Source organism: Elephantulus edwardii, unplaced genomic scaffold, assembly GCF_000299155.1.
Source record: "Elephantulus edwardii isolate Elephantulus edwardi_28Jun2011 unplaced genomic scaffold, EleEdw1.0 scaffold00440, whole genome shotgun sequence".
NCBI lineage: Eukaryota > Metazoa > Chordata > Mammalia > Macroscelidea > Macroscelididae > Elephantulus > Elephantulus edwardii.
Window position 1 is genome coordinate 654,303 of NW_006400190.1, and position 25,773 is coordinate 680,075.

Below are 25,773 nucleotides of genomic sequence, written 5' to 3' on the forward strand. Positions count from 1 at the left end.
CCCTGAGTCCCTCCCTGCCCTGAGTCTTGGCCCTTCCTGTGCCCACTCCAGCTGCCACCTCGCCTTTCAGACCCTCTGGAGCTCGGAGCTGTCATCCTCTCTCCCGCCCCCCTACCACTCCATGCGCCCTCTGCAGCAATGATCCTGTGCGCTCGAGACTCTTGTTAAGAAGTGCGGGCCAGATTCCAGGCTGGTCACTATCAGGACAAGGGCCCTCTAGTGGTCCCTGCCAGCCAGGCAGAGAGAGTACACTAATGAGCCCACCTGGGTCCATAGTCAGCTCCCGCCTTCAGGCATCTTAGGCCCTACCAACCCCAAGTTGGAAGCTGACCTGGCGTGTGTGTCCCAATTTCCTCCCTCAGCGCCCTGCCATCCCATCACTCCCCCCACAGGCGGAGGTGTCTCCGGGCAGGAGAGGATTCCCACTCCAGCCTTCCCCACGAGCAGCACCCACTTCTTGGGCCCTACCTGGGCTCTGCCTGGCTTCTGTGACTAAGCACATCCATTCTCAGCCACACTCCCCATAATTTAATTTCTAAACTGCATCATGACATCACTCTCTGGACCTGGACTAGAAGCCTCTTGGCCCCAACTCCTCAGCGACATGTGAGTGACCGCCACCCTATTGAAGGAGGTTGTCAGGTGGTGGTGATCCACATGTCTGACCAGTGGTTAGTGAGTGCTGGAAGGCATAAGACCACCCCCATATGGTCCCTTCAGGCTGGCCAGGGCGCTTTGTCCATCTTCCACATGGGCTGTGTGAGGGCTCTGAAAGGTCTGCCCCGTCTTGACCAGCTGCCTGCTCCACATCGGCTCATCCACTGGTGTCATCTTGTCTCTAGGACACCAGTGTGCTGCTCAGACCCCTGCCATCACCACCTGCTTTCACCCACAGTCGCTACCCTGGTCATCTTCTAAGTCCAGGGGCTGCAGGTGCAGGACAGCCACGGCACGGTCACCAGAATCATGGTCCCCAAGGTGTCCCTTAGTCCTTGGGACCTGTGCCTGTGTCCTTATGCCCAAGGCTGGCTCTACACATTTGGAAGGGGTGCCCCTGTGCTCTGGGGGGCACACTTGCTGTTAGAGTGGAGTACCCTCCCTCCTCAAGCTGCAAAAACCTCACCCCAGGTGGGCCCCATGTCTCCCAAGGGACAAGGAAGGGTGGGAAGAGCCCAGTGGGAGGGGACGTGAGGCTGAGGAGGCCGAGGTCAGAAGACGTTGGTTGAGCCAAGGCCTGGGGCCTCTGGAAGCTGGCATACAAGGCAGGGTCCTCCTCTGAGCCAGTGCTCCACCCTGGAGTCCAGCGTACGATGCTGACCACTCCTTGTGGGCGCAGAGCCAGCAGGGTGGGGCAGGGACACAGAAGCTATTTTTTGCTAATGCTGTGACCAGTGCTGCAGGAGACATCAATTATTGATGCGGGGCCTCCTCGCTGGGTAGGCTGGATAGCAGCCCCGGGACTGTGGGGCTGAGGATGTCCCTCCCCCAGGCTCTGCTGGACAGCCTGAGACCCCATCCTCTGGGTTCTCTCCACAGCGTTCCCAGGCCCTCACCCTCCCTCCCCATGGGATGACACTTCGGTGGGGCCCTGTGTGTTGAGGGTTGCTCTGAGCTGGGCCCGCACTCCATCCCAGCAGATAGTTCCTGAGTCAGGTCCAATGCAAGGCTGCAGCCTGGCACCTCCCAAGGGTCTGGAGAGGAGGCCCTGTGGTGCCAGGGCTATTCTGAAATGGCTGTGGGTGGAACTGGGTGCTGGGGAGGGTGTGGCTGTCTGCACCACCTGCCAGAGCTGAGCCCCCTAGAGCACCAACCTTGGGTCCTTCTCCCTGGAGACCCAGAGCCCAGAGCCCCAACCTCTGGAGGCCCACTCCCCCCACCACATCCTTTAAGCCCTCAGGGCCTCGGCTGCTGGGCCAAGGAAATCTGTTATGAGACAGTGCTCAGAATCGGGGTGTGTGCCCTGGAATGAGCAGAGCAGGGGAGGGTAGAGAGCTCCAGGAGTGTGGCACGGTGGACACCCCAGCAGTCATTGTCCTCCATCCCAGAGGTAAGCCCCAGGATGGCAGGAGCTGTGGCTGTGGGCGTGGGCATGACTATGGATGTGATATGGGTGTGGGAGGCCCTCACAACTGCTCCCCAGCTCTCCCAGCAGCCTCAGTCTCGGGTCAGCCTAGCCCACTCCTCTGCATCCCTCTGTCCTCCACCCCACCAACCGCTGACCAGAAGGCCTTGGCCTAGGGGCTTATGGACTGTCACCTGAGGCTCGGGCCCCAGCAGAGAGGTGTCCAGGGGGTCACCGGCCCCTCCAGTAAATGTGGTGTCTGCACTCCTGTGGAGGCAGGATTTATGGAAGGGTTCTGGATGTGGGGTCAGCCAGGATGTGGTTAGGCCCCAACACTGGGCACTTGTTTGGCTGGTGCCCTCCTCACCACTTACAGGCTAGGTGACAGAACCCCCACTATGAGGAGGAATTGAGGCTAGGGGTGGGCAGGAGCACCCAGGCCCCCACCCCAGAGCCCAGGACAGAGGGTGGCCCCATGGACAGGGCCACAAGGTATCACCCTGTTGTCTCTGGGGAAGGTGTGGACAGCCTTGGGACCTGCTCAGAGATGCAGTCCCTCACTCAGCACATGGAGGGCTGGTGGCCCTGAGTATCCTCACTTGGTCCCTACCACTCAGTGGTCTCGGAAGGGTAGGCGAGCTCCTCCCCACTCCCCTCCACCAGGGCTCTTGCATGCCCCAGGGCCAGTCGGTGAGTGAGGACACTCCATATGGACAAAGCTTAGGAGGCCACATGCCCAACGGGGTGAGGACAGAGGTCCTCATGGTCCCTGATCTAAACTGGCTTGCACCCAGCCCCTGCACAGAGGACACACAGACACACATGGTGACAGATGTGCGGATACAGCCCTCAAAAGACCCTGGCTACAGATGTGAACACACCCAGGCATGCCTTCCATTCTCCACCCTGCCCAAGGTGCCTGGTCTGTCTCCCTGAGAGGGCTGAGCCCTGATCCCTGGGTGCCCACCAGGACTGTGTCCATGGTGCCTGGGCACCAGGGTGGCGGCAGCTGCCTCTTCCCAGCAGTGACGTGGCTCTGCCAACCTGCAGCTGGAAGCCCGCCCAACTGCAGCCCGTTAGCGGGAACTGCTTCTGAGTCATTGTTGGCAGGTCACCTGGGACCGTCCAGCCATGCCGGCCTGGATGGCCAGGGTGCCAGGGTGTCTCGAGATGGCTGGGTGGCTTCCACGTCCAACCGTCTCTGACCTGTGCACGGTCTGAGGTGCTCCTGGGCTGTAGTGTCCGTCTGTCCCTGTGTCAGTGAGACCTCACCTCCTAGTGTCAGTGTGCACACGAGTGTGTCAGCGAGTGCATGTCATGTGGTCAACACGGTGCGGGGCTATGCCAGCCTGTGTGCCCTCCTTGTCTTTGAGGGGCGTGTCTGTGTTGTATGTCAGTGTGCATCAGGATGTGGTGTGTGTCTGTGTGCCAGTGTCAACACAAGTGCATCAGAGTGTGAGAGCGCGGATGTGTCCGGGGCTGTATGCCCATGTGTGTCAGTGTGTCTCAGCACCACTGCCTTGACCTCTTCCCCTCCTGTCCACCCTCCAGGCTACTAACAAGAGACTGGAAAGGCTGGGACCCCCAGTCTGGCCTGGCCCTGGAAGGGGTCATCAGTACATCTGGCCTGGCTCTTCTTCCAGCACCAGGGCACAGACCTGTAGACCGCCTGGACACGGCTGCAGCCAACACTCTTCCCTGTGTTTTGCCTGCACCCGGAACCCCCTCTTCCCTGGTCCTGGACAGCTGTGCCTGCCCTCAGGCCCAGCCAGGTCACCGCCTCCTGGGACACTTGCTGGCCCAGCTCAGCGCTGGGGGAGCTGTGCCCGCTCGCGGGAGAGACAGAGGTCTGAAGGAGGAGAGGACAGCAGTTAAAGCAATCTGACCCAGAAAGGCCAGGAGGGGTCTCGGGTGGGGCTGGACTGCAGCGGGCCTTGAGGGGACCAAGAGAGAGACAGGGCGGGGCCGGCCGGCCGAGGGGCGGACCTGCAAGCGGCGGGGGCGGGAGCTAGGCGGGGCCGGGCCACGCGGCGACCAATAGGCTGAATGAGGACGGGGTGCTGTCCGCGCTCGCGCTCCGCATTGGCCTGCGCGGGGCGCGGGCGGGGCGCGGCCGTATCTGCGGGGTCTGGCGGCGTGGGCTCCTGCTGCAGTCGGAGCCTGGCCGCCGGGGCAGCGCCTGGCCAGCGGCGGGGTGTGCCGCCCGCCTGCCAGACTGCAGGAGCGAGTCGGAGCCGGACCTGACACCGCGCGGGGCCGCTGCGGGCCCGCACCACCGGCCTCGTTATGTGCGACTGCTTCCACATGGTGCTGCCCACCTGGCAGGGAGCCCCCGGCAGCGGTGCGCCCTCCCGCCTGCAGCCCACTCCCTCGGGGCGGATGGGCTCCGCGGGGCGCGCGGGGCGCAGTGCGGTGGGCGGGTGGGCTTCGCAGGGGGGCCGCAGGGTGCGCGGGGCGCAGTGCGGCGATCGGTGGGCGCCAGAGACCTCCCGCCAGTCCCTCCGCACGCGCTGTGCCTGTCTGGCCCCCGCGGGTTGCTCGTGCCGTCTTCGTCCCCGGGCTGTGGTCATCTGGGACTTGGTCATGTACTGAGAGGCTGTGCCTGGTGAGGTGTTGTGCTTATCCACAGGCCGAGTGTCGGTGGGTCGTCCACCACCAGGACTCTGGGGACAGGCCGCCCGCTGGCCTGCTTGGGGGAGTGCAGGCAAGCTGGGAGTTGGCCTTGGGGTCCCTGGTGGTGTGGCCACAGTGTGGCAGGGCAGGGTTGCACTTTGAAGTATGGTGGGGAGCAGAGTTTTCAGGCTCTTGGCTTTGGGAAGGCAGACGCTGCCCATGGTGGGATGCGCCCAGGATGGCCAGCGCCCGTCCCTCTGAGGTCCCAGGGTCTGTGGCTCCTTGCTCTGGGGTCTGGTGCAGACCTGTGTGTCCAGCAGCAGGATGGAAAGCTGAGGCAGGGCAGGGCCAGGCCCTCTGGCTGTCGGTCAGTCTTGCTGCAGCTGGCCACACCCAGGGCACCTGGCCAGCGGCGGGGAAGGGAGCCGTGCAGCCCTGATGCAGGCCTGGACTTCGTCCTGCTAATGTGGAGAGGGAACTATGCCTCCCACAGTCCCTCCTGTCACCAAGTTGTCTGGTGGGAATACCAGGGCAGGTCCTCCAAGGTTCCTGTGTCCCCTCTGCTTGGGTTTTCCCCCCCTCCCGTATGGCTGCCCCTGGTCATGTCACAAGTGATTATAGGCAGTGCAGAGGTGGACACAGGGGCATCAGGTCAGGTGTCCCTTATATTGCAGCTTTGTCCTGCTCTGAGGGCCACTTAATGACCCTGAGCAATGGGTCACTAGGACCCCCAATCTCCTCCTTGGGAGTCATGTTGGCTGTCTTCCAGGTGTTTTTTTGTTTTGTTTGTTTGTTTGTTTGTTTTTCAGAAAACCCATCTTACTGTCGTCTACCTGGTCCTCTTGGGACTTAAGGTGGCTTGGGTAGAAATTTGCAGCATGAGAAATTTGGATGTCCCCTCACCACAGGCTGGTCCCAGGGACATGCATCCCATGAGGACACAGGTCTCTTTCAGCCTCTTCCCACCTCAGAGCCTGCTGGGGTTCCGACACCCCCTTATTCCTACTCCAGAGCCTATTGGGGGCTGGACTCTCCCCATCTCAGAACCCATCAGGCCCCAACTAGCCACATTCCATCCCAGAGCTCTCAGCATCCCCACACCTCACTTTTCCCAGAGCCCTTGAGGTCTGGACTCCCCCTTCCCATCCCCAAAATTGTCAAGCCAGACTCCCCTATTCCCATTCCAGAAACTGTCAGGCCTGGACTCCCCCCTTCCCATCTGAAAAATTGTCAGACCTGACTCCTCTCTTCCCATCCCAGAACCTTTAGGGAGCCTGACCCCTGGGGCCATATTAGGAGCACCCAGTGGTCCCAGTCCCCCAGCCCCACCCGGTTCCATCCAGCTCAGGGCAGTGGGACTGGAGCTGACGCCATACCTCCTAGCTGTCAATACACCCGTTACTTCATCCTTACAGGCACCGCGTTCATCTTCCTGCCCTGGGCAGAGCCAGGCCTGGCTTGGCCGGGGCCTCTCCCACCTAGAAGTCCCCAATGGGTCCAGGCAGGTGTATCCAGGTGAGGAGAGTCCCAGGTGTGCTGACGCTCTGTTGTTACCATTGTGTGCCGTTGAGTCAGGAACAGTCCACTGCTGGTCCACTAGTGAGTTTTCAGAGGCAGTGAATTGGATGAGAAGATTGTCCATCCTTCTCCCGCAGAGCAGTCGGTGGGCTCCAACCGTGTGTTGTGTTGTGATGTGTTGTGTTGTGTTGTGATATGTTATGTTTTATTGTGTTGTGTTATGTTGTGTTGGCAGCACAACTCTTTCCCACTGACTGATCAGAGCTCCCTGGTGATGCCGTAGGAAGGAGACTGCTGTCCCCTCGGGACGGAGGGCACCACAACTCTGGGGTATTTTCCGGGTCTCGAGTGAGGCTACAGCCACTGAGGCCCCTCCACCTGTCTGGTAGCAACAAGCTGGATGGGGCGTAATCTGGTGGGAACACCGGACAGGTCATCTCCCCAGGATCCTCATCTCGCCTCGGCTTGGGCCTCCCCTGCCCAGACAGAGGAATGATGGTCCCAGTGGTCAGTAGCCCTGCTGTCCTTCCCAGAAGCTGCCCCTGACCATGTCACAGGTGAAGCACTGTGCAGCGCAAAAGGCGGACCCAGAGCCCAGAGAGAGGGAGCTATCCTTGTTCAGCTTCCAGGAGGGGTGGGAAGGTCCAGTATCTTGGGGCTGTTGGGAACCTTGAAGCCTGGATCTGGTACCTATGGGTGGGTGACCACATCCACCTCAGTCTAGGCCAGCAGAGAATTAGCACGCCATCGTAGGGGCAGATGGGACATGTGTGGGGAGCCCCAGTCAGGCCTTGCACGTTCTCCCTGTGACGGCCATGCAGGGCCACCTCACCTGACAGAATGCTGTGGCTTGGATCCCGGCCCACCAGCTGGGCACCATATGTACTGCCTGTGGCTCAGAGGACAAACTTATCTGCTCCCCTCAGCCCGGAAGTGTTAGTGGCAGGGATGTCCACCAGCAGGGACACAAGCATGGCCAGCCCCAACCAAACTCCCCAGAGAATGCCCCCCATCGATGAGAGGCTTTCTTGGGGGCCAAAGCTGTGGGCCTGTGTCCAATAACAGCTCTTGTCCTTTCTGCCCCCACTCCCAGGCCAAACCTAGAAGCCTGGGGGGACCTGCCTCCTGGCTCCCACTTGAAGCCCCAACCTGTGTCCCCTTGTGGAGTCTTACCTGCGGAAAAGCCCAACAGGAGACTTGAGGCTGGACTGGACCTCCTACTAGAGCGCTCCCAGGATGCCCAGTCCCCCATGGGGTCCCCTAGACCCCAAGACGCTCTGCCACCTCAGGAAGTCCTCTGTGCTTCCAGGATACTTAGCACTCATTACGGAGCACCCATACTCCAGGGTGCCAAATCCACCATGAGATTCCCCTATAACCCTAAAACAATAAGCCCCCCATGAGGTTCCCAATACCCTCAGCACCCCCAGCTTCCCACAAGGACCCCCATGCCCCAGGATGCCCAGCTTCCAGCATCCCCAGCCTCCTACAGTGTCCATTATGCCTCCAGGACACCCAGCCCCTCTCAAGGGTGTGCTGTGCCCAGGACACCCAGGTCCTCCTGAGGTCCCCCAGGCCCCCAGGATGCCCATACCCCACGTGATCCCTGTGCCCTCAGGGCCCCAGCCCCCCTTGCCTTGCCCCAGGGTTCAAGGTTGGCCCTTTGCTGTGCTTTGCTGAGCCTGCAGTATGGGCTGGGACCATTTCTTCCAGGAAGCCCCCTAAATTTCTGAGCTTAGCTCCCCCAGCCCCACACTTCTGCACCCACTCCCAGCCAGGGCCTTTGCTTTTCTGGCTGCGCTGGCTCCCCTGGGCCTTATGGGACAGATAGAGACAAAGCACTAAGATCTGGAGGTCCTTGCCTCCCACTGCAGGAATGAAAGGCCAACATTGCCCTTTGAGTCTGCCAATGGACAGACCTGTCCTCCGGCTGACACCAGACATGGTTGCCCGTCTGCCCATGTGCCCACCTGCATCTCTCACACAACATGCCTAGCATTTGTAGGGAACACTAACTGGTAAAGGCCAGGGGCCAAGGGGGATCTGATCTAGGGGGTCGGGGGACTTCCAGCAGATGAGAAGGGCCTTAGGGGAAAAGATGAGGCAGATGAGCACTGGGACCAGCCTAGGGGCTTGGAGAGGAGGGTGGCCAGGCTCTGTCTGTGTTCAGTGGGAGGTCTGCGGGGCTGAGGGCAGCTTCAGGGCAGGCTGTTGAGATGGACAATGAGAAGGGGGGCAGGCTGGCTGTGCAGGCATCCTGGGGGGACATACGGTGAGGCCTGGTTCCTCAAAGGCCCCTGGCAGCCGGGCTTGCCTATATCTCTGTCCACACTGTGCTGAGCTGTTGTTTTGGGAAGCCAGAGCCGCCTGTGAGGATAAATATTTCATATTCAGAAGTGCTCTGTAAAGTGGAAGGATGGATCCAGGCCAGGGGTGGGGCTGATGAGGCCAACATTTACCACCACTGCTTACACGGGGAGCCCACGTGGGGTGTCTGCCCTGCTCCCACACGAGATGCTGCAGGTGGGTCTAGGGCCCTGTCAGCAGGGTGCATCTAGGGTCCTGGGCGGGGTGTGGAGTGACACTGGACAATGTCCCTCTCGGAGAGGGTAGCAGCAGTGTAGAACGAAAGGTGAGGGATGGTGCCTGATGACTGGCTAACTGGACGCAGGCAAAGCTGCCTTTGTCTGGCGATCTCCCACCTGCAGTGGTCAGCAGCCTCCTTCTGTTGCCTCTGAGGACAGCAGCTTGTCCAGACACCAGCTCATCACACTGTGGCCTCTCATGTGGCTGGGGCCCGGACCTGGGTTCAGGAGGCCTGCCCTGTGCTGGAGAGAGGCCGGCCCCCGGCCCCGGCGAGACCCTCCCCTAGCCTCCCTGATCACAGCACTGGCTCCATCATGAGGCAGCCCCAGAATGTGGAGCTGATTCATTGTCTCCCCACCCCTCCCCCCCTGATGCCTGCCCTAATTCCCATGGGTGCCCAGCAGAGCTCGGTCCAGAGAGCGGCATGGGACACAGGAGATCCAATCAGGGAGGAGGAGAAGCTAAGCGTCACTGTCATGGGTGTGCACGCACACCCACACATGTGTGCACGTGAGCTTGCACGCACATGTGTACACCAGGCCACACACGTGCACGTATGTACACACATGTAAACAGATACACACGCACGCACACAGACACATATGAACAGGTGTTCACATACAAGTGTATCTAAGTGCACACATGTACGTACAAGCACACTCCTGTGTAGGCACACACACACAAGCAAGCAGGCACGCACATGCACGCACATGCACATATACAAGCATGCACCCAAAAGTACATTCATGTGTGCACACAAGCATGCATGCACATGCAAAACACGAGCATACACACACACAAGAACAGCTACACGATCACACAGGCACACAAGCATGTACACAGAGGAGCGTTCACACACACACACACGCGCGCGCGCGCGCGCGCGCGCATTTCTGCGGCTCAGGCCCAGTGAGTGAGTCAGCCACCCACCTTGCCCATGTTTTAGTATCAGGTGAGAGAACTGGGTGTGGTCCCCCTGGGTGTAGAGGAGGCTCCCAAAGTTCTGGCCTTCCTGCTGACAGCCGTTTCCACAGCTGTGACAGCTTTGAATGCCAGCCTTTCAGGAGGAGGGAAGGTTTGTGCTCCTCCACGGAGCATGCATGTGTGTGAGTGTGCTCAAGTGTGCACGCGAAAGTGTGTGAACGACAACCGCGTCCTTTAGAAGCAGATAACCCTTGTATGTGTGAGTGTGTCTTCATGTGTGTGCACATGTATGTGCAAATGTGTGTAGAGAGCAACTGTCCTTTATATGTGCGCATTCATGCGTGTACTCCAGTGCATGTGTATGTGCACAGAACAAGTGTGTCCTTTGGGCAGGGATCACTATGTGCATGTGTGTGTGCGCAAAACAGCTGTGTCCTTTACGCAGGGATCACCCTGTGTGTGTACTTGTGTGTGCATACTCGTGTGCATGTGTGCACGCATCTATGTGTAAGCCTGTGTGCACAGAACAACTGTGTTCTTTAGAAGCAGATCGTTCCATGTGTGCACTTGCACTTGTATGTGCATCGCACATGCATGTGTGTCCACAGTACAGCTGTGTCCTTTAGATGGGGATTGCTCCTTGTGTGTACATGTGTGCCCAGGTGTGTGTGTGTGTGTGTGTACAGTATAACTGTGTCCTTTAGATGGGGATCACTCCATGTGTGTACACGTGTGCCCAGGTGTGTACACGCTCAGGTATGTGTGTGCGCACAGTACAGCTGTGTCCTTTAGATGGGGATTGCTCCATGTGTGTGCACGTGTGCCCAGGTGTGTACACGCTCAGGTATGTGTGTGTATGTGTGTGTGCACAGTACAGCTGTGTCCTTTAGACAAGTCAGTAGCCTCATTTCCTGAGGCGTCTAAGGGGGTTGATCTCACATATCCCAGGCTGCTGAGTGCTTAACCCTTGGTGCCACTGGGCTCCGCAGGCAGAAGAAGCCAAGGCCAGGCCTGCGACAAGGGGTCCCTGTGGGTCCCAACTTGTTGACACATTTGGGCTGTTTTTTTGTTGTTCAGGAACCAGGCAGGAGGGAGCAGGGCCACCGGGGCAGGAACCCCCAACCCCAGTCATGGGCCCTGAGTGCTCAATCAACTTCTGACCTTGACCGACAGCAGGTGCTAGTAGCTGTTGTTGCCTTTCAAGACCCTGAGGCTGAGCCTGACCCCTGCTGCCCAGCAGCCCAGGCCAAGGCCTCACCCACCAGCCTGCTGGGGCCTGCTCCACAGCTGAAGTGCCCACAGCACCCCACCCGTCGTGGGCACAGGGCGGTGCTGCCAGGATTCTGTAGATCTGCAGATAGCACCACCCAGCAGGCCTGCCCAGGCCTGCCCACCCTGGGCCTGGGGCAGAGTGGGGTGAGGCCTTAAGGGGCTGTGGATCCATGGGGGTGAGGTCCTGGGGGCTTTGGGCCCTTAAGTGTGAAGTCCTGGGGGGGTAGGTCCATGGGGGCTTGAATTAGGTCCTGGAGGGCTGTGAGGGTGAGGTCCTTGGAAGGGCTGTGAGGGTGAGGTCCTTGGAAGGGCTGTGGAGCTGTGGAGATGAGGTCCTGGGGGGTGGTTTCAGGGGCTCGGGTTCACATAGGCTGGAGTGAGGGCCTAGGAGGTTGGGAATGTCCTGGGATTCTGCGGGGTCCAGGAGAGTACAGGTGCTGAGGAGCCAGAAAGAGGTCCTGGAGGGTTGGAGTTACCTGGGGGGGGGGGGGAGAGTAGAACTAAGGAGGGGATCCCCGGGTCCTGAGGCCTTTGGGTTACTGAGGAGAACCCCTGGAGGCAATGAAGGGAGACTCCTGCCGAGAGAGGCCGGGGGTTGGCAGGGGACAGCAGGTTTGGAGATGAAGCGTGGAGCTGTCCAACTCTGCATGTCTCTCTTGGGCAGCATCTGATTAGGGGACAGTGTTTATGAAAAATGCTGATCCCAGGTCCCCCACACTCAGCTCATCTGACCCCCTGGAGCTTTCGGGGGGCTGTCAGAATCCAGAAGGGAGGGGAGAAAGCATACCTGGAGGGGTGCAGGCCCTGAGTGGCCACAGCTGGCGGCCTGCCCTGCAAGGGAGAAACAGAAGTGGTGTTACTATGTCAGAGCACAGGACCAGGGCGGCAGGTGGTCACAGACCTTCCTGGAGCCTTCCACTTATCTCCTTGCAGGGTCCCTAGGGGAGGGGTCTAGCCCTGGACACTACCCCCGCCCAGGGACAGCTGAGGGGCTCTGGCCGGTCCCTGGTCCCTCAGGAACCCAGGTAGGATGTGCAGATGCAGTTTCAGTATGTCCATGCTGGGATGGGCTGTGACTCAGAGGCCCTAAGAGGAGGGCGTTCCCGCCTCAAGTCAGCTGCTTGGGCCGGGATGGTGGAGGGGTGCCAGGGCATTGGCCTGTTGGGCCGCCTTCCGCCTTCTGTCTGTGGGACTGGAACTGGGCTCTGGGCCTAGAAGGAGGAGTGGTGGAGGAGTGGGGGCAGGGCCAAGGAAGGGGTGGGCCAGGTGGCCACACAGCCCCAACAGTCACTTCTGGGCAAGTCAGAGAGCACCGTGGTCGGTAAGTGGCTGCCCCATCCCTTGTGCTCAGCCCAGGTCCTCCAGGACACTTGCTCACCTCCGTCCACCTCCTCACATGACCCCTCCTCTGCCTGCAGGGCCAGGTTACTGGCTCATGGGATCTGCAGTGCTGTGCTGAGGGGGCGTGTCAATGTCCCCTGCTAGGGCCAGCCAGGTTGATGAGGGGTAAGGAGGCTATCTCAGACATGATGGCCTGGGACACAATGGGGGACATCTGCCCGAGGAGTGAGGGCAGTGGTCCTGCTGTAGAAGGCCCTGGGACAGGACGAGGCCGAGCCTACAACACCGTCAGGGCACAAAGGTCCCACAGACCAGGTGCCCTGGGGAGGGTCTGTCAAATGCTGGGCCCTGTTTTGGGGGAGAGGGCATCCCTGGAAGGTGGGCTTCGGGGCCTAGCTGGTAGGCTTCGCATCATGGTCAGTGTCCTGGGCTATCAGCCTGTTCTCTCAGAGACAATGGATGAGGGGAGTGGGGGTGGCTGTTCACTTTGGGGGCTGAGTCCCTCGGAGATGATGGGGTGATGCCTGCCTGTCTCCTTTTCTCTCGGTGTAGAGTGCAATGAGCGGGCTCCCTGCTCACTCGCTCTCTGTCTCATCTCCTTCATTAGCATTTACTGTGCACTTACTGTGTGCTGTGCTGAGGGACCGAGTGGTCAGAAAGCAAGGTGTCTGGGTGTGGTGGCTGGGTCTGGGAGCCTGGTCTGGGTCTGGGGCCCAGTGGGGCAGAGGACAGAGGCAGGAAGCAGCCGAATAGGGAAGCAGAGTTGAAAAGTGTGAATATTCTGGGCTCTCCCTGGGGGTGGAGGAATCCCCGGGCTGAGGCCTGAGGCAGGAGCTCCTCCCCAACCCCAGTCTGGGTCCTCCACTTGAGACAGGAGCCAGGCTTCCCAGCCCTGCTGGAAAATGATCTAGAGAGAAATTGGGAGGGCTGGGCAGGCCCTGACAGTCTTCTGTGGAAAGTGTGAAGGTCTTGTGACAGCCAGCTGGCGTCTGCCCCTCCTGGGAAGATCAGGGTGGAGTGAGGCCGAACGAACGTGTGTGTTTGTGTGTGCATGTGTCCTGTGTGGGTGCCTGCTCTGTGTCAAGGGCAGCCGGACTCCCTGGCTCTTGAGTCCAGCCAGCCCAGCCCCCTAGGACTATCCACTGGGGGTGAAGGGCACCCCAACACACACACACTCGCACACATGTACTCATGTCCCTGTGTACAGTGCACTCCTGTGTCCCCTTGTCCGCACAGTGCCTGGACCTGTGCACGGCCCCTGCACACACACGTGTCTACACCCACACATTCACAAGCACATCCCCCCATGTAAGTCACACACAACCACGCATGCAAGTGTGCACGAGCACACCGCCCCATTCATGTACACACGTGCACACACCCACATGTATGCACATATCCTCATGTGCACACAGATATGCACAAATACTCTACCTTCACTCACATCTACAGGAGCCACACGCACGTGCACACACATGCACATGTGTACACACGTACCCACAAACCTGAAGGAGCAGTGCTACCTGCCCAGATGGACGTCCAGACCATCTGAGGAGCTGAGAGCCACCATCGGGGTCCCCTCTGCAAAGCTCATCCAGCCACAGCCCACAGCCCACAGCCCACACTGCAGTTGTGAGGGCAGAGATTCCACCTTGCCTGTTCCGAGGAGCCAGGATTGACGCTCACTTGGGCCACACCCCAGCAGGGCGCCCTACCCTGGGCCCTCAGAGTCCCACCGCTTGAACCCTAAGCAGAAGGATCTCATTCTGGGCAGAAAATCCCCTGGTGTCTCTCGACGCCCCCTCCCTTCTCTCTTGCTCACACACGTGCACACACACACCTGCCTCCCCCTCCTGCTCCAGCTCACAAAGCCACCACCGGAAGCTTCAGGACCCTGCCTGAAATGTGCTCCTGTGGGAGTGCAGGACGCTGAACTACATGGTCCCTGAGGCGGCAGGACCCAGCTGGGGAGGGATGTCCACTGCAGGGCCCTGAGTGAGGAGGAACGAGGACCATGTGGCTCAGGTGGGGCTGGGCATGGGCTAAGCAGACCTGCTCAGGCCCCCCACATCCTGCTGGAAGGCTGCACTCCACCAGACGCAGAGGAGGCCTGGCTGCTGATGGCTCTAGCCTGGGGGGGGGGGAAGGGCAGGGGTGTTGGGGACCGCAGTCCAGGGCTTCTGGCCCCTACATACAAGTGTAGGTGCGCCCTCCAGTCTGGAGCAGGTTTAGGGGATACTGGGCCATCTGCTCACCAAGGCATTGCCTCCCAACCTATGGACGCCCTGGTCACCCACCGAGTGCTCGCGTCCTACTCCTACAGCTTGAGGACCACTGTCACCAGAGAAGGGCTGGACGGAACTGGGCCAGCACACACCCAGCCTTCCTGCTGTAGACAGGCCTTGGGGGTGGGCAGCTGTGCCAACGCCCACAGGGCTCCCCTGGAGCAGATTAGGGAGGGCACCCATTTTGAGTTGGGTGGGTTCCAGTGTCTCTGGTGACACTAGCCTTGAAGGACCCTTTTCCTCCCAAGGACACACTCTCTGTGCCTCTCCACTCTGCCTTGACCCAGGGATGCTGGGGGCTGCAGAGGGCACCCTCTCATCCCAGATCTGGACGGCACCTGCAGCTCCCAGGCCAGAGGTCAGGAAGGTGGAGCTGGAGGCAGGATGCAGGGTCCTGGGTGGCGTCGCGGGGAGGGGGCTGTGAGCCTGGGGTGGGGCTGTAACCTCACCCGGCTGATGAGTGGAGGTCTTTTCCAGTTTCGGTTCTGGGCCTCCCTACAAATACCTCCAGTTCCTCCACATGTTCACATTTACTGGGGCAAAGTGAACATTTTCCTCTTTCTTGTTTGCTTTGATGTAGAATGTTATTATTATTATTATTGGAAGAGTGTGTAGATATTAAATGTAGAATCTGATGCATTTTCACAAAGTGGAAACACAGTGTCACCTGGCTCCACTGAGGGTGGGCACCCACCAGCTCCGGGAGATCCCGCCCCCAGTCCCAGGCAGCAGGCCCGGCCTCCTCATACTGTCTGGGGTGCACACGAGGGAGCCCCACGCAGTGCGAGAGTATACCTCTCCTCAGGTGACCCACACACACACACGCGGAAGACTCCCATTCTGGTGGTGCAGCTGAACGTCCCACTGGGCAAACGCATCAGCATCCTTGTCCGACGGACGTTCCATTCTTTCTGATTTCTGGCTATGGCGAATGGTTCAGAGCTGGACATGTCTGTACATAGGTGAGGCAATATCCGTGACTTTCGGTGGTGGTCACATTTGGGTACAAAGTGGCTGGACTACAAGTGACCAAGCAGCATTGCACAGCGTCTGCCCAGGTCACTGCCTGCTGTCGCTGTCCCAGGTCCTCCCCAGCAGTGGTGGGCATGGTGAGGACCCTTGGATTCAGCCGCTCCAGGTGGAGTGTCCTTGTGGTTGTGACGGGTGTCTCCTTGATGACGGAGGGACCCCATGGCATGGTAATCAGCCGCCCACTGCTCCATTCTGAGAGTCTCCTTTTCTTTTTAACCCATTTCCCCTGTCCAGTCCTCTGTCTTCCCTTTTGATTTGTAAACACTTTATTCATTCTTTACTCTGGCTGAGAGCCCTTTGAGAAATGCGGTGCAGAGGTGTGAACCTGATGATGGCTGTCATTCTGGGGACTGACGTCCTTATGTAGACAACTTCTCTTTAGTTTGCTTTATGATGTGTGTTTTTTGCTTCTGGTTTATGAATTTTTCCTAAACTCAAGGCCATTTCTACTTACTTTCTGGAAGCTGTCTTGTTACACCTTCAACTTTGGATCTACATACAACCCATGTGGATTCAAGTTTAGCTGTAGTTGAAGTGGGGGGGGTCAAGGTTAATATGTTCACACACCACTTTTCCAGTCAGTGGACCTGGCACCTTTAAGCGAAGACCATCCGTTTCTACACCCACCCCTGCCTCAAGGTCTCTGCTTAGGAATCTCGGTTCTATTTCATGGGTTTCTTTTCAATTGTATTGTGAGTTGAATGAATGTTTGCAAATCATATTCCTTTTACATCCACTCCTTCATGCACATTTTGCATACAATATTTATTACATATAATTAATGGAACTCGATGACAATGTCCGATAACCTGCATTGAGCCCCACTTCCCTCCATTGTCTTCTCGTGCCTGCCTGGCCACCACCCACAAATGCTGTCATCTGTGTGTGAAACATGACCCGGTTTTCACAGTCGTTGCCCCTGTCGAGGCTGTCCCCCTCTGACTGTCACAGTCTCACTATCCTTGCAACAACACCATCCTATCCTCAGTAGTGTAGCCATGTAATCAGTGTTAATCTCTGGTAAGGGAGCTCTGGTGGCCCAATGGGTCAGGAGCTGCGCTGTCAACCTCAAGGCAAGTGGTTTGAATTCACCAGCTGCTCCATGGTGGAAAGAAGGGCAGTCTCCTCCCGTGCAATTTACAGTCTCAGAAGGCCTGCTTGCGGGCCAGCAAGGTGGGGTTCCGGCTGGACAGAGGCACGTTTGTCAGGTCCATGAGGACGAGGGCTGCAGCGTTGCTCTGCGGAGGTCCAACCACTTGCTCATCCTCTCCCTTTGCATTTTCATCTGCTGCTGTTGTTGACCTGTCCAGTGACTGCACACCAGGACACAGCCTGCTGGCCCTGCACAGCCCAGTCTCCGCTGTGCCCAAGGCCGTGCGGCCTCCCGCATCACTCCTTCGCACTGAGGGGCCCCCTGCTGTGTTGGCATTCTGTTTTTCCAAGCGTGCTGTCCTATTCCAGGCACCAGTGCATCCTGGTACCGTGACAGAGTCGACAAAGTTGCAGCATTCTTACTTCTAAGGAGCACACTGGCTGGATCCGTCCAGACAGGTGTGTGTGTGTGTGTGTGTGTGTGTGTGTGTGTGTGTGTGTGTGTGTCACAGCGCTGTCACAGTGTGCAGGTGAGCTCTTCGCCAACAGCACGACCCAGAGGTGTCACGTCTCCTTGGTCTTCCTGTGTTTTAGGAATGCATTGCGTCCCACGTGGCTTATCTAGTGTCCATGCCACAAAACGAAGAAGTGCAATCATGCTTACTGATGACAGAGCATCTTACTCCATTCTTTATCTCAAGGGGAGATGTTTTGGTATTTCACTAATAAGCATGGTGCTTGCTAATGTCTTTTTGTTTTGTTTTGATGTCTTTTCCACATTTGAAAAAGCTTCCTTCTGTGGTATGTTTTGAAGGTCTTTTCAACCATAACAATAATTTTGTCAAACATTTTTGCAGAATTAGATAATCATATTGCTTTCTTCTTGATTCTGCTAAAGTGTGATTGATTTTTAGTTAAAAGAGGAAACAGTTTTACTCAATTATAGACTGCTAAGAGAACACACAGGTCTGTCATAGAGAGGCTAAAACCAGGCTGCTCCTTGGAGGCAAGGATTCTGAAGTTCCCTCTGATACACTTTGGGTATGTTGCCTGGAGGGAATAGTCCTTGGAGAAGGACATTATAGTTGGGAGGGTGGAGGGACAGCATAAGAGAGGAAGACCCTGGATGAGAGGGATTGACTTAGTGACTGAGGTAATGGGGTCAGACACGTCAGAGACAATGAAATTCGCTCAAGATACAGCAGGGTTCAGGGCTGTTGTCCCAGGGAAACTGTGAGTCGCAAGCGACTCGATGACACCTAACAACAATAAACTTTATCCCTATATATCTATATCTAAATCTATCTCTATCATCTATATCTATCTAAATCTATATATTATCTCTGTTTCTGTTTCTTTGTCTCTCTCTCTCTCTCTCTCTCTCTCTCTCTGTCTCTCTATCTCTATCTCTATCTCTATTTCTATCTCTGGTGGCCTAGTGGTAAAAAGCTGCGCTTCAATCCTGAAGGTACATGGTTTGAATCTGAACCACTAGTTGCTCTACAGAAGAATGAGCAATTTCCTCCCATGTGATTAACTGTCTCTGAAAATCCAGTAGAGGGGGGGTCAGCTGTAGGTCGGTTTTGACTTGATGGTCCATAAAAACATGTTTTTTATCTATTCAAAGTACCAGGGAGCTCTGGTGGCCCGGGGAAAAGCTGCCCTGCCAACCCAAAGACACATGGTTTGAATCCACCAAGTGCTCCGTGTGAGGACAGGCAATGTTCTTGCGTGATGTTTGCTGTGTCTGAACGCTCTCTGGAGGGTTAGCTCTGCAAGGGTTCCCACCCAACAGTACACAACAACATGATTTTTGTAGTTGTGGTTGTTGATTGCTGTCGAGTCGAGCACGACTCATAATGACTCTATGAACAAAAGACCTGAAGCCTTTTTTTAACTATCGTTTCTCAAAGTTCATCGAGTTTCCAGAGGCATGTTGTTTAGGAAGTGGATGTCACTCTGGTTGGTTGTTTGGGAGAGAAAGGCGGCTGGTGGCATTTCTCCACCATCTCCTCCTTTCTGTGATGTGACCACACGAGCTGTCAAGGGTTTGCCCGTCCCCTCTTTCCTGTGCTTAGAAACATTTGTGATGTGCGTCTGGTTTCTTCCGCAAATGTTTGAACTGATTCACTGGTGAAATTAACTGGGTATAGAATTTTTTTATAGGGAAATTCCTGGTAACTGATCCCATTTTCTTTAGGTATTTCCCGTTTCTCCTTCTGTCCATTCTTGTGATATGTTTAAGAAACAACGATACCCTCTCTCCACCGCTAACACTGATGCATAGAACTAACTCTCCTTCTCTGGGATCTGTCCCTCTTATCTCTCCTCTCAGGGAACCAACCTGTGGTTTTCTTGATTCTCTTTACTGTAATATTTCTTGGTGGTATTTTCTTTCTTGCTTGCTTGCTTGTCTTTTTTTGCCACTTAAAAAGGAAAACTATTTTTGGCTTGATCTCATTAAGAACTTCCATCTGTCTTTTTACTGTTGTTTTATTCGCTGAGTTTTTTATGTACCTTTTTGAGAGAAGGGGAGCCCCTGTCTAAGAGAGAAAGACAGGCAGATTCCTTCCCCAACTGGGGAAACTATGATTTCACAGGATTTGTAGCCTCTGAGCACCTGCTCCAACAGCAATGCACTTAGCATCTTGACTTGAGTTCTTAGACCATTGATTCTTCATTTATCTTCTCTCCTCATCTATCCACTTAGTGCTAAAATTTTGCCTCAAAGCATGGCTTTTGTTGCACTTTGCAAGTCTTATTTTCAGTTTAAAAATCCACATTGTTGTGCCTATTGCTCTTAGGTTGATTCTGACTGGTTGCAGCCTCCAAGGCTGTCATCTGTGAGGTCTGAACACAGCAACAATTGTGAGGGTGTTCAGGGCCAGGCGGTTGCCCCTTCTGGCACACGCAGGGTCACTGCGCATCAGGGCTGTTTTTGAGTGAACGTGTCTGAGTGGGATCTTAGGTCACGTGCTGAATGCAAGTCCACTTGTAAGCCTGCTGCCAAGCTGCCTTCCACATGGTTGGACCCCCGGTCCTTCCCCGGGAAGGGTCTCGCCTTGCGCTTACTCCTCAGTCTAATGAGCACCTGGCATTCTCATTCTTTCGAAATCATTTTTTTTTTATCTCATCGTGTTCTGGTATGAAACTGTGGCTTCAACTTGCCTTTCCGTGATGGCTGATGGTGGCGAGCTTGTGCACGCTGCCTTCCATGGGCATCTTCCTTTGCTCGAGTCTTTGCCCATCTTGAATTGGGAGACCCCGCTTCTTACTCCATTGAATTCTAGGAGGTACTGTGGCACAAGGCTTCTCAGGCATAAGCAGCACCTTGTTCTCTCAGCTGAGTCTTCCAAGGGTTTTCAATGACAATGAAATGGAGGTGAGTTGTTTTTTTCCTTATGGGTCATACTTTTGGAACCCTGTGTAAGACATTTCTGCCTCTCCCAAGGTGGTAAAGGCTTCCTCTCATGGGTTTTAGTACAAGTGTTCTATCTAGCTGCCTTGTCAAAGTTAATTTTTATATGTGGAGTGAGGTAAGAGTGCAAGTCTCAGGGTTTTTCCTGCTAAGTATCCAGTTGTTTCATCATCGTTGTTAGAAGCCTCTTCGTTTCTGGTCGGGATGGCGTGCCTGGCTTATCACAGTCAGCTGACCACAGAAGCATAGGTCTGCCTGGCCTTCCCCACCTCCTCCCCATGGTCCCGTCTCTTTTCGCCCTCGGCCATCTCCTCCACCTTCTGAGCTCTCCCTGGGCCAGCACCGCCCTTCTGGTTTTGTCTGCTCGATTATTTCAAGGAAGTGTCCTTCTCTGAGGTTCCTGGTCACCTCACAGGCCACCTGTTGTTGGCTGAAAGCTGAGTGATTTAGGCTCCAGCATGCAAGGGGACTAAGGCCAGAGGCTGGAGTTTTTCCCAGAAAAGGAGGCCATTCTTTCCTGGAGCTGTGGCCGCTGTTCCACATGCCCCCTCCCCTCTGTCAGGGGTCTTTTCTAGCTGTCTTTTCCAGGGTGGTCAACAGGGGTGGTGGGCACCGCTAGTTGCAGTAGAGATGGGCCTTAGTGTTGTTTGCTAGACCTCTGGGCAAATAGCCTTGACCTTGTCTACTCTTCCTCAAGCTGGCCAGAGGGTGGAGCTGATGGCTGCATCTTGGCGGCCACTCCTAAGCTTCCAAGACCTCCACTACTGCTGAGAAATGTGGGCTGTCCTCTCTTCAGCGAGGACTGGGCATGGACGGACCCTGATGTCCCCCACAGTCAGTCTTCAAATCAGGCAGTGAGTCTTCCACTTTCGTTTTGCGGCCTGGAGGGACCAGTCCTTGTAGAAGGACATCATGCTTGAAAGGGTGGAAGGACAGCACAGGAGAGGGAGACCCCAGGTGAGATGGACTCAGTGACAGGGGCATTGGGGGTAGGTATGTCGGAGTCAGGGAGACTGCCTCAGGACAGGGAAGGCTTTGGAGCTGCTGTCCGTAGGGTCGCTGTGGGTCACAGGTGACTCGACGGCAGATAACAACGTCATTATCTACTACGATAAACCTTTGTGCTTAGATATACATTTGAAAATCAGCTTCACAATTTTTGCCAAAATGCCTACTGGTGTCTTTACTGGTTTTGCATCACATCATCCAGTCTGCGAGGGGAGATCAGGGCCTTTTCCATGTGTGAGTCCCCAGAACGTGCCCTGTTCTCTGTGGGCCGAGGTCCTGAGTCTGCCCGTCCAGCTCAGGATAACACCTGAGTGACACACGTCTCAGTGTCCCCTCCTGGCTCCCAGTGCTCTGGGCCACACCTGCCTCTTCGCAAACCCATCTCTCTCTCCGCAGAGTCTGGGCGTAGGCTGCAACCAGAGGCAGATGCAGAAACTGAAGAAGAGCACTCTGTAAGTGAGGCGAGAAGCTGTCCCCTCCCCTCCTGCTCAGTGGGAACACATGTCCCCTCCCCTGCCCGGTCAGATGGGAACACACCCAAACCCCTGCGCTGCCCCTAGAGTCCTGGTGGTCACCTTTGTCTTTGGGAGGGACTGTTTACCAAAAGATTTGTTTTGTACAATTCGCATTTCCCATCTCTTTGTTGCGAGACTCGGTGCCCCAGGATTTATGGGAAGTTGCGTGGGCTAGGGCTGGCCTGGTGTTGGGTCCCTTGGAAGCCCATTCTCCTGTCCTTCAGGTGACAGAGGGGTTGGTGAACGAGACCATTCGGCCACGGCCACAAGGCTCCTCGCCTGTCTATGAATGTGCCACTGAGGGCGCCGGCTTTGGAGTCCAGGTAAGGCCACTTCACCTATGTGCCCGCTTGCCTGTGTGACCACATGGCCAGCCCACCCACCTGTGCCCACCGGCAGGCCACAGCTCAGCCCTCTGACCACCAACTCCCCTGATGCTCCCCACTTGGTCCATCTCAGCTGCTGGAGACAGTGCAGGCCACGGGCCTGGCTCCTGGGCGTGGACAGTGCCTGGCACAGCGGGGGTGGGAGTGTGACTGGCAGGCAGGTGCTATGGGCACACCTGCAGTAACAGACACACCTGTCTGTGGAGGAGGGACTGTTCACTGGCTCTTCATTTTTACAGTTTGCATTTCATCTCTTTCCATGTGAGATCCCAAGTGTCCTAAGAGATTGTTGGAAGTGTGGGCAGTGAGGGGGCTGGGGCTGGGGTCAAGTCCCGCAGGGAGCCCAAAGGTTATGCAAGGACTTTTTCTGGATGTGGGGTCTTGCTTCTTTTACACACATGACCCTGGACAGCACTGGCCCACTGGGGCTGCACCAGGGGCATGCCCACCCAGCTGGGCAGCTGGCTAACAGGACACCTGTGGGCGCAGGAGGAAGCTCAGGGCAGACGTGCTCCCTTGGGGAGACGGAGGTCGTGGTGGAAGCGGGACTCAGGAGACTCCCGGACTCTATCCAGGATGAGCCATCCAGAGGTGGGTGTGGGACCTGGGGGAGCTGGGAGGACCCTCACAGCCGGGGGTGGAGACAAGAGGCTGAGGACACCAGGCAAAGGGCAATAGGACCCTTGCTTGGCTGGATGAGGGGCCGGGGTATGGTTGTGGCTTCCCCCGCGACTCTGCCCAACGATGTGCTTGCCTGTGAGCACCTGGGCCCGTGGCCTCAGTCTTGTCACTTGGACAGTGGGTGTGCTGTCAGTGCTGCCCTGTGGACGGTGGAGGTGAATGGCGTGAGGTGGCCTCAGGTGCCCTGTCTGTGGTTAGTGTCATGCAGTTGGGGAGCACGGTCAAGGAGCCGGCCCCTGGGCATGAGAGGTCCTCAGGCCAGAGGACAGAGTTCCCTGGGGCTGTCAGTAGCCAGTGTCCCCAGAGAAGGGGCCTGTGGGTGATGGATTTGACACAGGGTCCTGGCCTGACGGGAGGCATTGGGGACAGACACTACGTGCTCCATCCTTGCAGGAGACCACAGAGGTGACACTAAAGACCGAGGTGGAGGTTGGGGCCAGCGGCTACAGCATCACTGGAGGTGGGGACCAGGGTATTTTTGTCAAGCAGGTTCTCAAGGACTCCTCAGCGGCCAATCTCTTCAGAGAAGGTATTCAGGCTGCCTGATCACTTGCGGGGGGGGGGTCCTCCTGCTGCGCCCAGTGTCCTCTCCTAGTAGATGCGGTCACCTCCTCTACTCCTCCCTCGTTGCCTAGAAGTTAAATGGTGCTGGGCCACTCTAGGGTTCCCTTTTCTGTGCCTTTTCCCGTAGGACTTTTCCTCCCAGCAGTCAGAGACTAGACATGTCTGAGGGGGGCACAGACTGAGAGGGTCACGATTGGAGGTTAGAGAGAGAAAGAGTCCAAGGTGGGCCACAGGCTGAAATGCACAGACCCTGAGGGCACAGAGGCCAGGGGCACAGATGTCGGGGGCACAGAGGTGGGGGGCACACAGAGGCCAGGGGACACAGACCCCGGGGGGCACAGAGGCCGGGGGCACAGACCCCAGGGGAACAGAGGCCAGGGGCACAGAGCCCAGGAACACAGAGGCCAGGGGCACAGACCCCGGGGGAAGAGGCCAGGGGCACAGACCCTGGGGGAACAGAGGCCAGGGGCACAGAGGCCGGGGGCACAGACCCCAGGGGAACAGAGGCCAGGGGCACAGAGCCCAGGAACACAGAGGCCAGGGGCACAGACCCCGGGGGAAGAGGCCAGGGGCACAGACCCTGGGGGAACAGAGGCCAGGGGCACAGAGGCCGGGGGCCACAGAGGCTGAGGGCAGCTCGTCTCCAGGTGACCAGCTGCTCAGCACGACCATATTCTTCGACAACATGAAATATGAAGACGCTCTCAAAATTCTCCAGTACTCAGAGCCATACAAGGTTCAATTCAGAATCAGACGGAAACTTCCCAACAGAGAGAATGAACAAGGGACCTCAGAGGACCCCAAGAAACAGGTGAGGTGAGGTGCAGGGGCGAGATGAGTGCTTGCTCAGGCTCTGACTCAGATGCAACACACACCGCTCATCTCTTGTCTTCCAGGATGAGGAGGTCACTGAGGGCCCCACCAAGGTACCAGAAGGAGGCGGGGACCAGGACAGGCTCCTCCCCAGGCCGCGGGAGGGGCGCAGCCGCAGGCCCCAGGACAGGTTCTCCTGGCCCAAGTTCCCAGCCATGGGACCCAAGTACAGGGCTGGGCCTCGGCGCTCACACAGCTCCTCCGAGGCCTATGAGCGGGGCAGCCCTGCCATGTCTCCCACCAGCACAGACACCGAGGCCCAGCACCCAGAGGACGAACAGAAGCTGAGCAGTCAGCAAAAGAGGCGTATCCTCAGCCTACGGTTCCGGACACGTTCCGGGCGCATGGGAAAAGGGGCCCGGGGTGGTCCAGCCTCGGGGGTCCGGGAGGAGGCAGCACCCCAAAAGACAGTGACCACTCTCAGCACAGAGCACAGTGTGGGAACAGGAGGGCCCAGAGAGGTGGCGGGCCCCACCCCTACACGTAGAAAGAAGACCAAAGAGGTCAGGGTCCTGGAGGAAGAGCCCTGGCCGAGGGATCCTTGTGGTGACCTGGCCCGGGAGGATGGTGGGGATGTGGTGCAGGGGCTGGAAGTTGGCATTGCCAAACTGTCTTTACAGGACACCACTACAGCCAGTAGCATGCAGAGCACCTCCCCAGAAATCCGGGTTCGCATCCCCCGCTTGCAAACGCCCCGCTTTGGGGTTTCCAAACAAAAAGCTGAAGAAACAGATGTCTTGGAAGCCCCCTGGGAACAGAGGCCAGAAAAGCTTTCAGAAGAGGGGCCTGGGGCAGACCTGCATGGGCTGAGAAAGGGGGACTCCTTGCCTGCTGGGGAGCAGGAAGGGAAGAGACCCCATGCTGAGGAGAAAGAGGAGGGCAGTGAAGGGAAGCTGAACATGCCCAAGTTCAAGGTGCCCTTTGAGTGGTCTCCCAGTAAGGAAGTAAAGACAGTGAAGGTAAAACCTCCTCGGGAGGCCACAGTGGAGGCCAGGAGGCCACGGACAGAAACTGGGCAAGAAGGACACACAGCTGATGAAAAAGAACGCCCACCAGTCCACACAGAGGTGATGGGAGTCGAGGGGGCAATCCAGCTGTCAGAGGGAAAGCTCTCACGGCCAGATGGAGGTGATACAAGAAAAGGGCTTCAGATCAAATTCCAGAGGCCCAGCATCAAGAAGACAAAAGTGGATCTGAAGCCCTCTCAGGTGGAGAGAAAGGACCCCAAAGTTGACCTGCAAACCCCTAAGGTAGACATCAATCTCCACAGTATTGGGAGAGCTTTGCCCGAGGTGGAGGTGGGCACCACTGCTCCAGGGCTCTCCATGGAAGCTATGAAGGGAGAAGGAGATTCCAAGCTAGGAGACAGGGACTCCAAGAGCAAAGATGGCAAGTTTAAGATGCCCTCCTTCAAGATGCCGTCCTTTGGAGTGTCTGTGCCAAGCAAAGCCATGGAGGCCTCTGTGGACATGTCTCTGCCTCTGGCCCAGAGAGTAGGAGAGGTCTCAGTCCCCTCCCTGGAGGGAGAAGTCAAGCCGGGTGATCTCAGCGTTCAGCTCCCATCTACCGATGTGGAAGTGAAGGGTAGAGAGGTGGAGGTGAA

General features: G+C 57.1%; 1 protein-coding gene across 1 annotated transcript in view; it reads left to right on the plus strand.

Moving 5' to 3' along the window:
• Positions 1–4,348: 4,348 nt before the first annotated feature.
• Positions 4,349–25,773, plus strand: part of AHNAK2 (AHNAK nucleoprotein 2) — a 35,730-nt gene continuing 14,305 nt past the window's right edge. The window contains exons 1-7 of the mRNA XM_006902702.1: positions 4,349–4,403; positions 21,548–21,603; positions 21,891–21,989; positions 22,542–22,643; positions 23,103–23,262; positions 23,945–24,108; positions 24,194–25,762. Of these exons, the coding sequence (XP_006902764.1) occupies positions 4,349–4,403; positions 21,548–21,603; positions 21,891–21,989; positions 22,542–22,643; positions 23,103–23,262; positions 23,945–24,108; positions 24,194–25,762 (2,205 nt within the window). The remainder of the gene's footprint in view (positions 4,404–21,547; positions 21,604–21,890; positions 21,990–22,541; positions 22,644–23,102; positions 23,263–23,944; positions 24,109–24,193; positions 25,763–25,773) is intronic.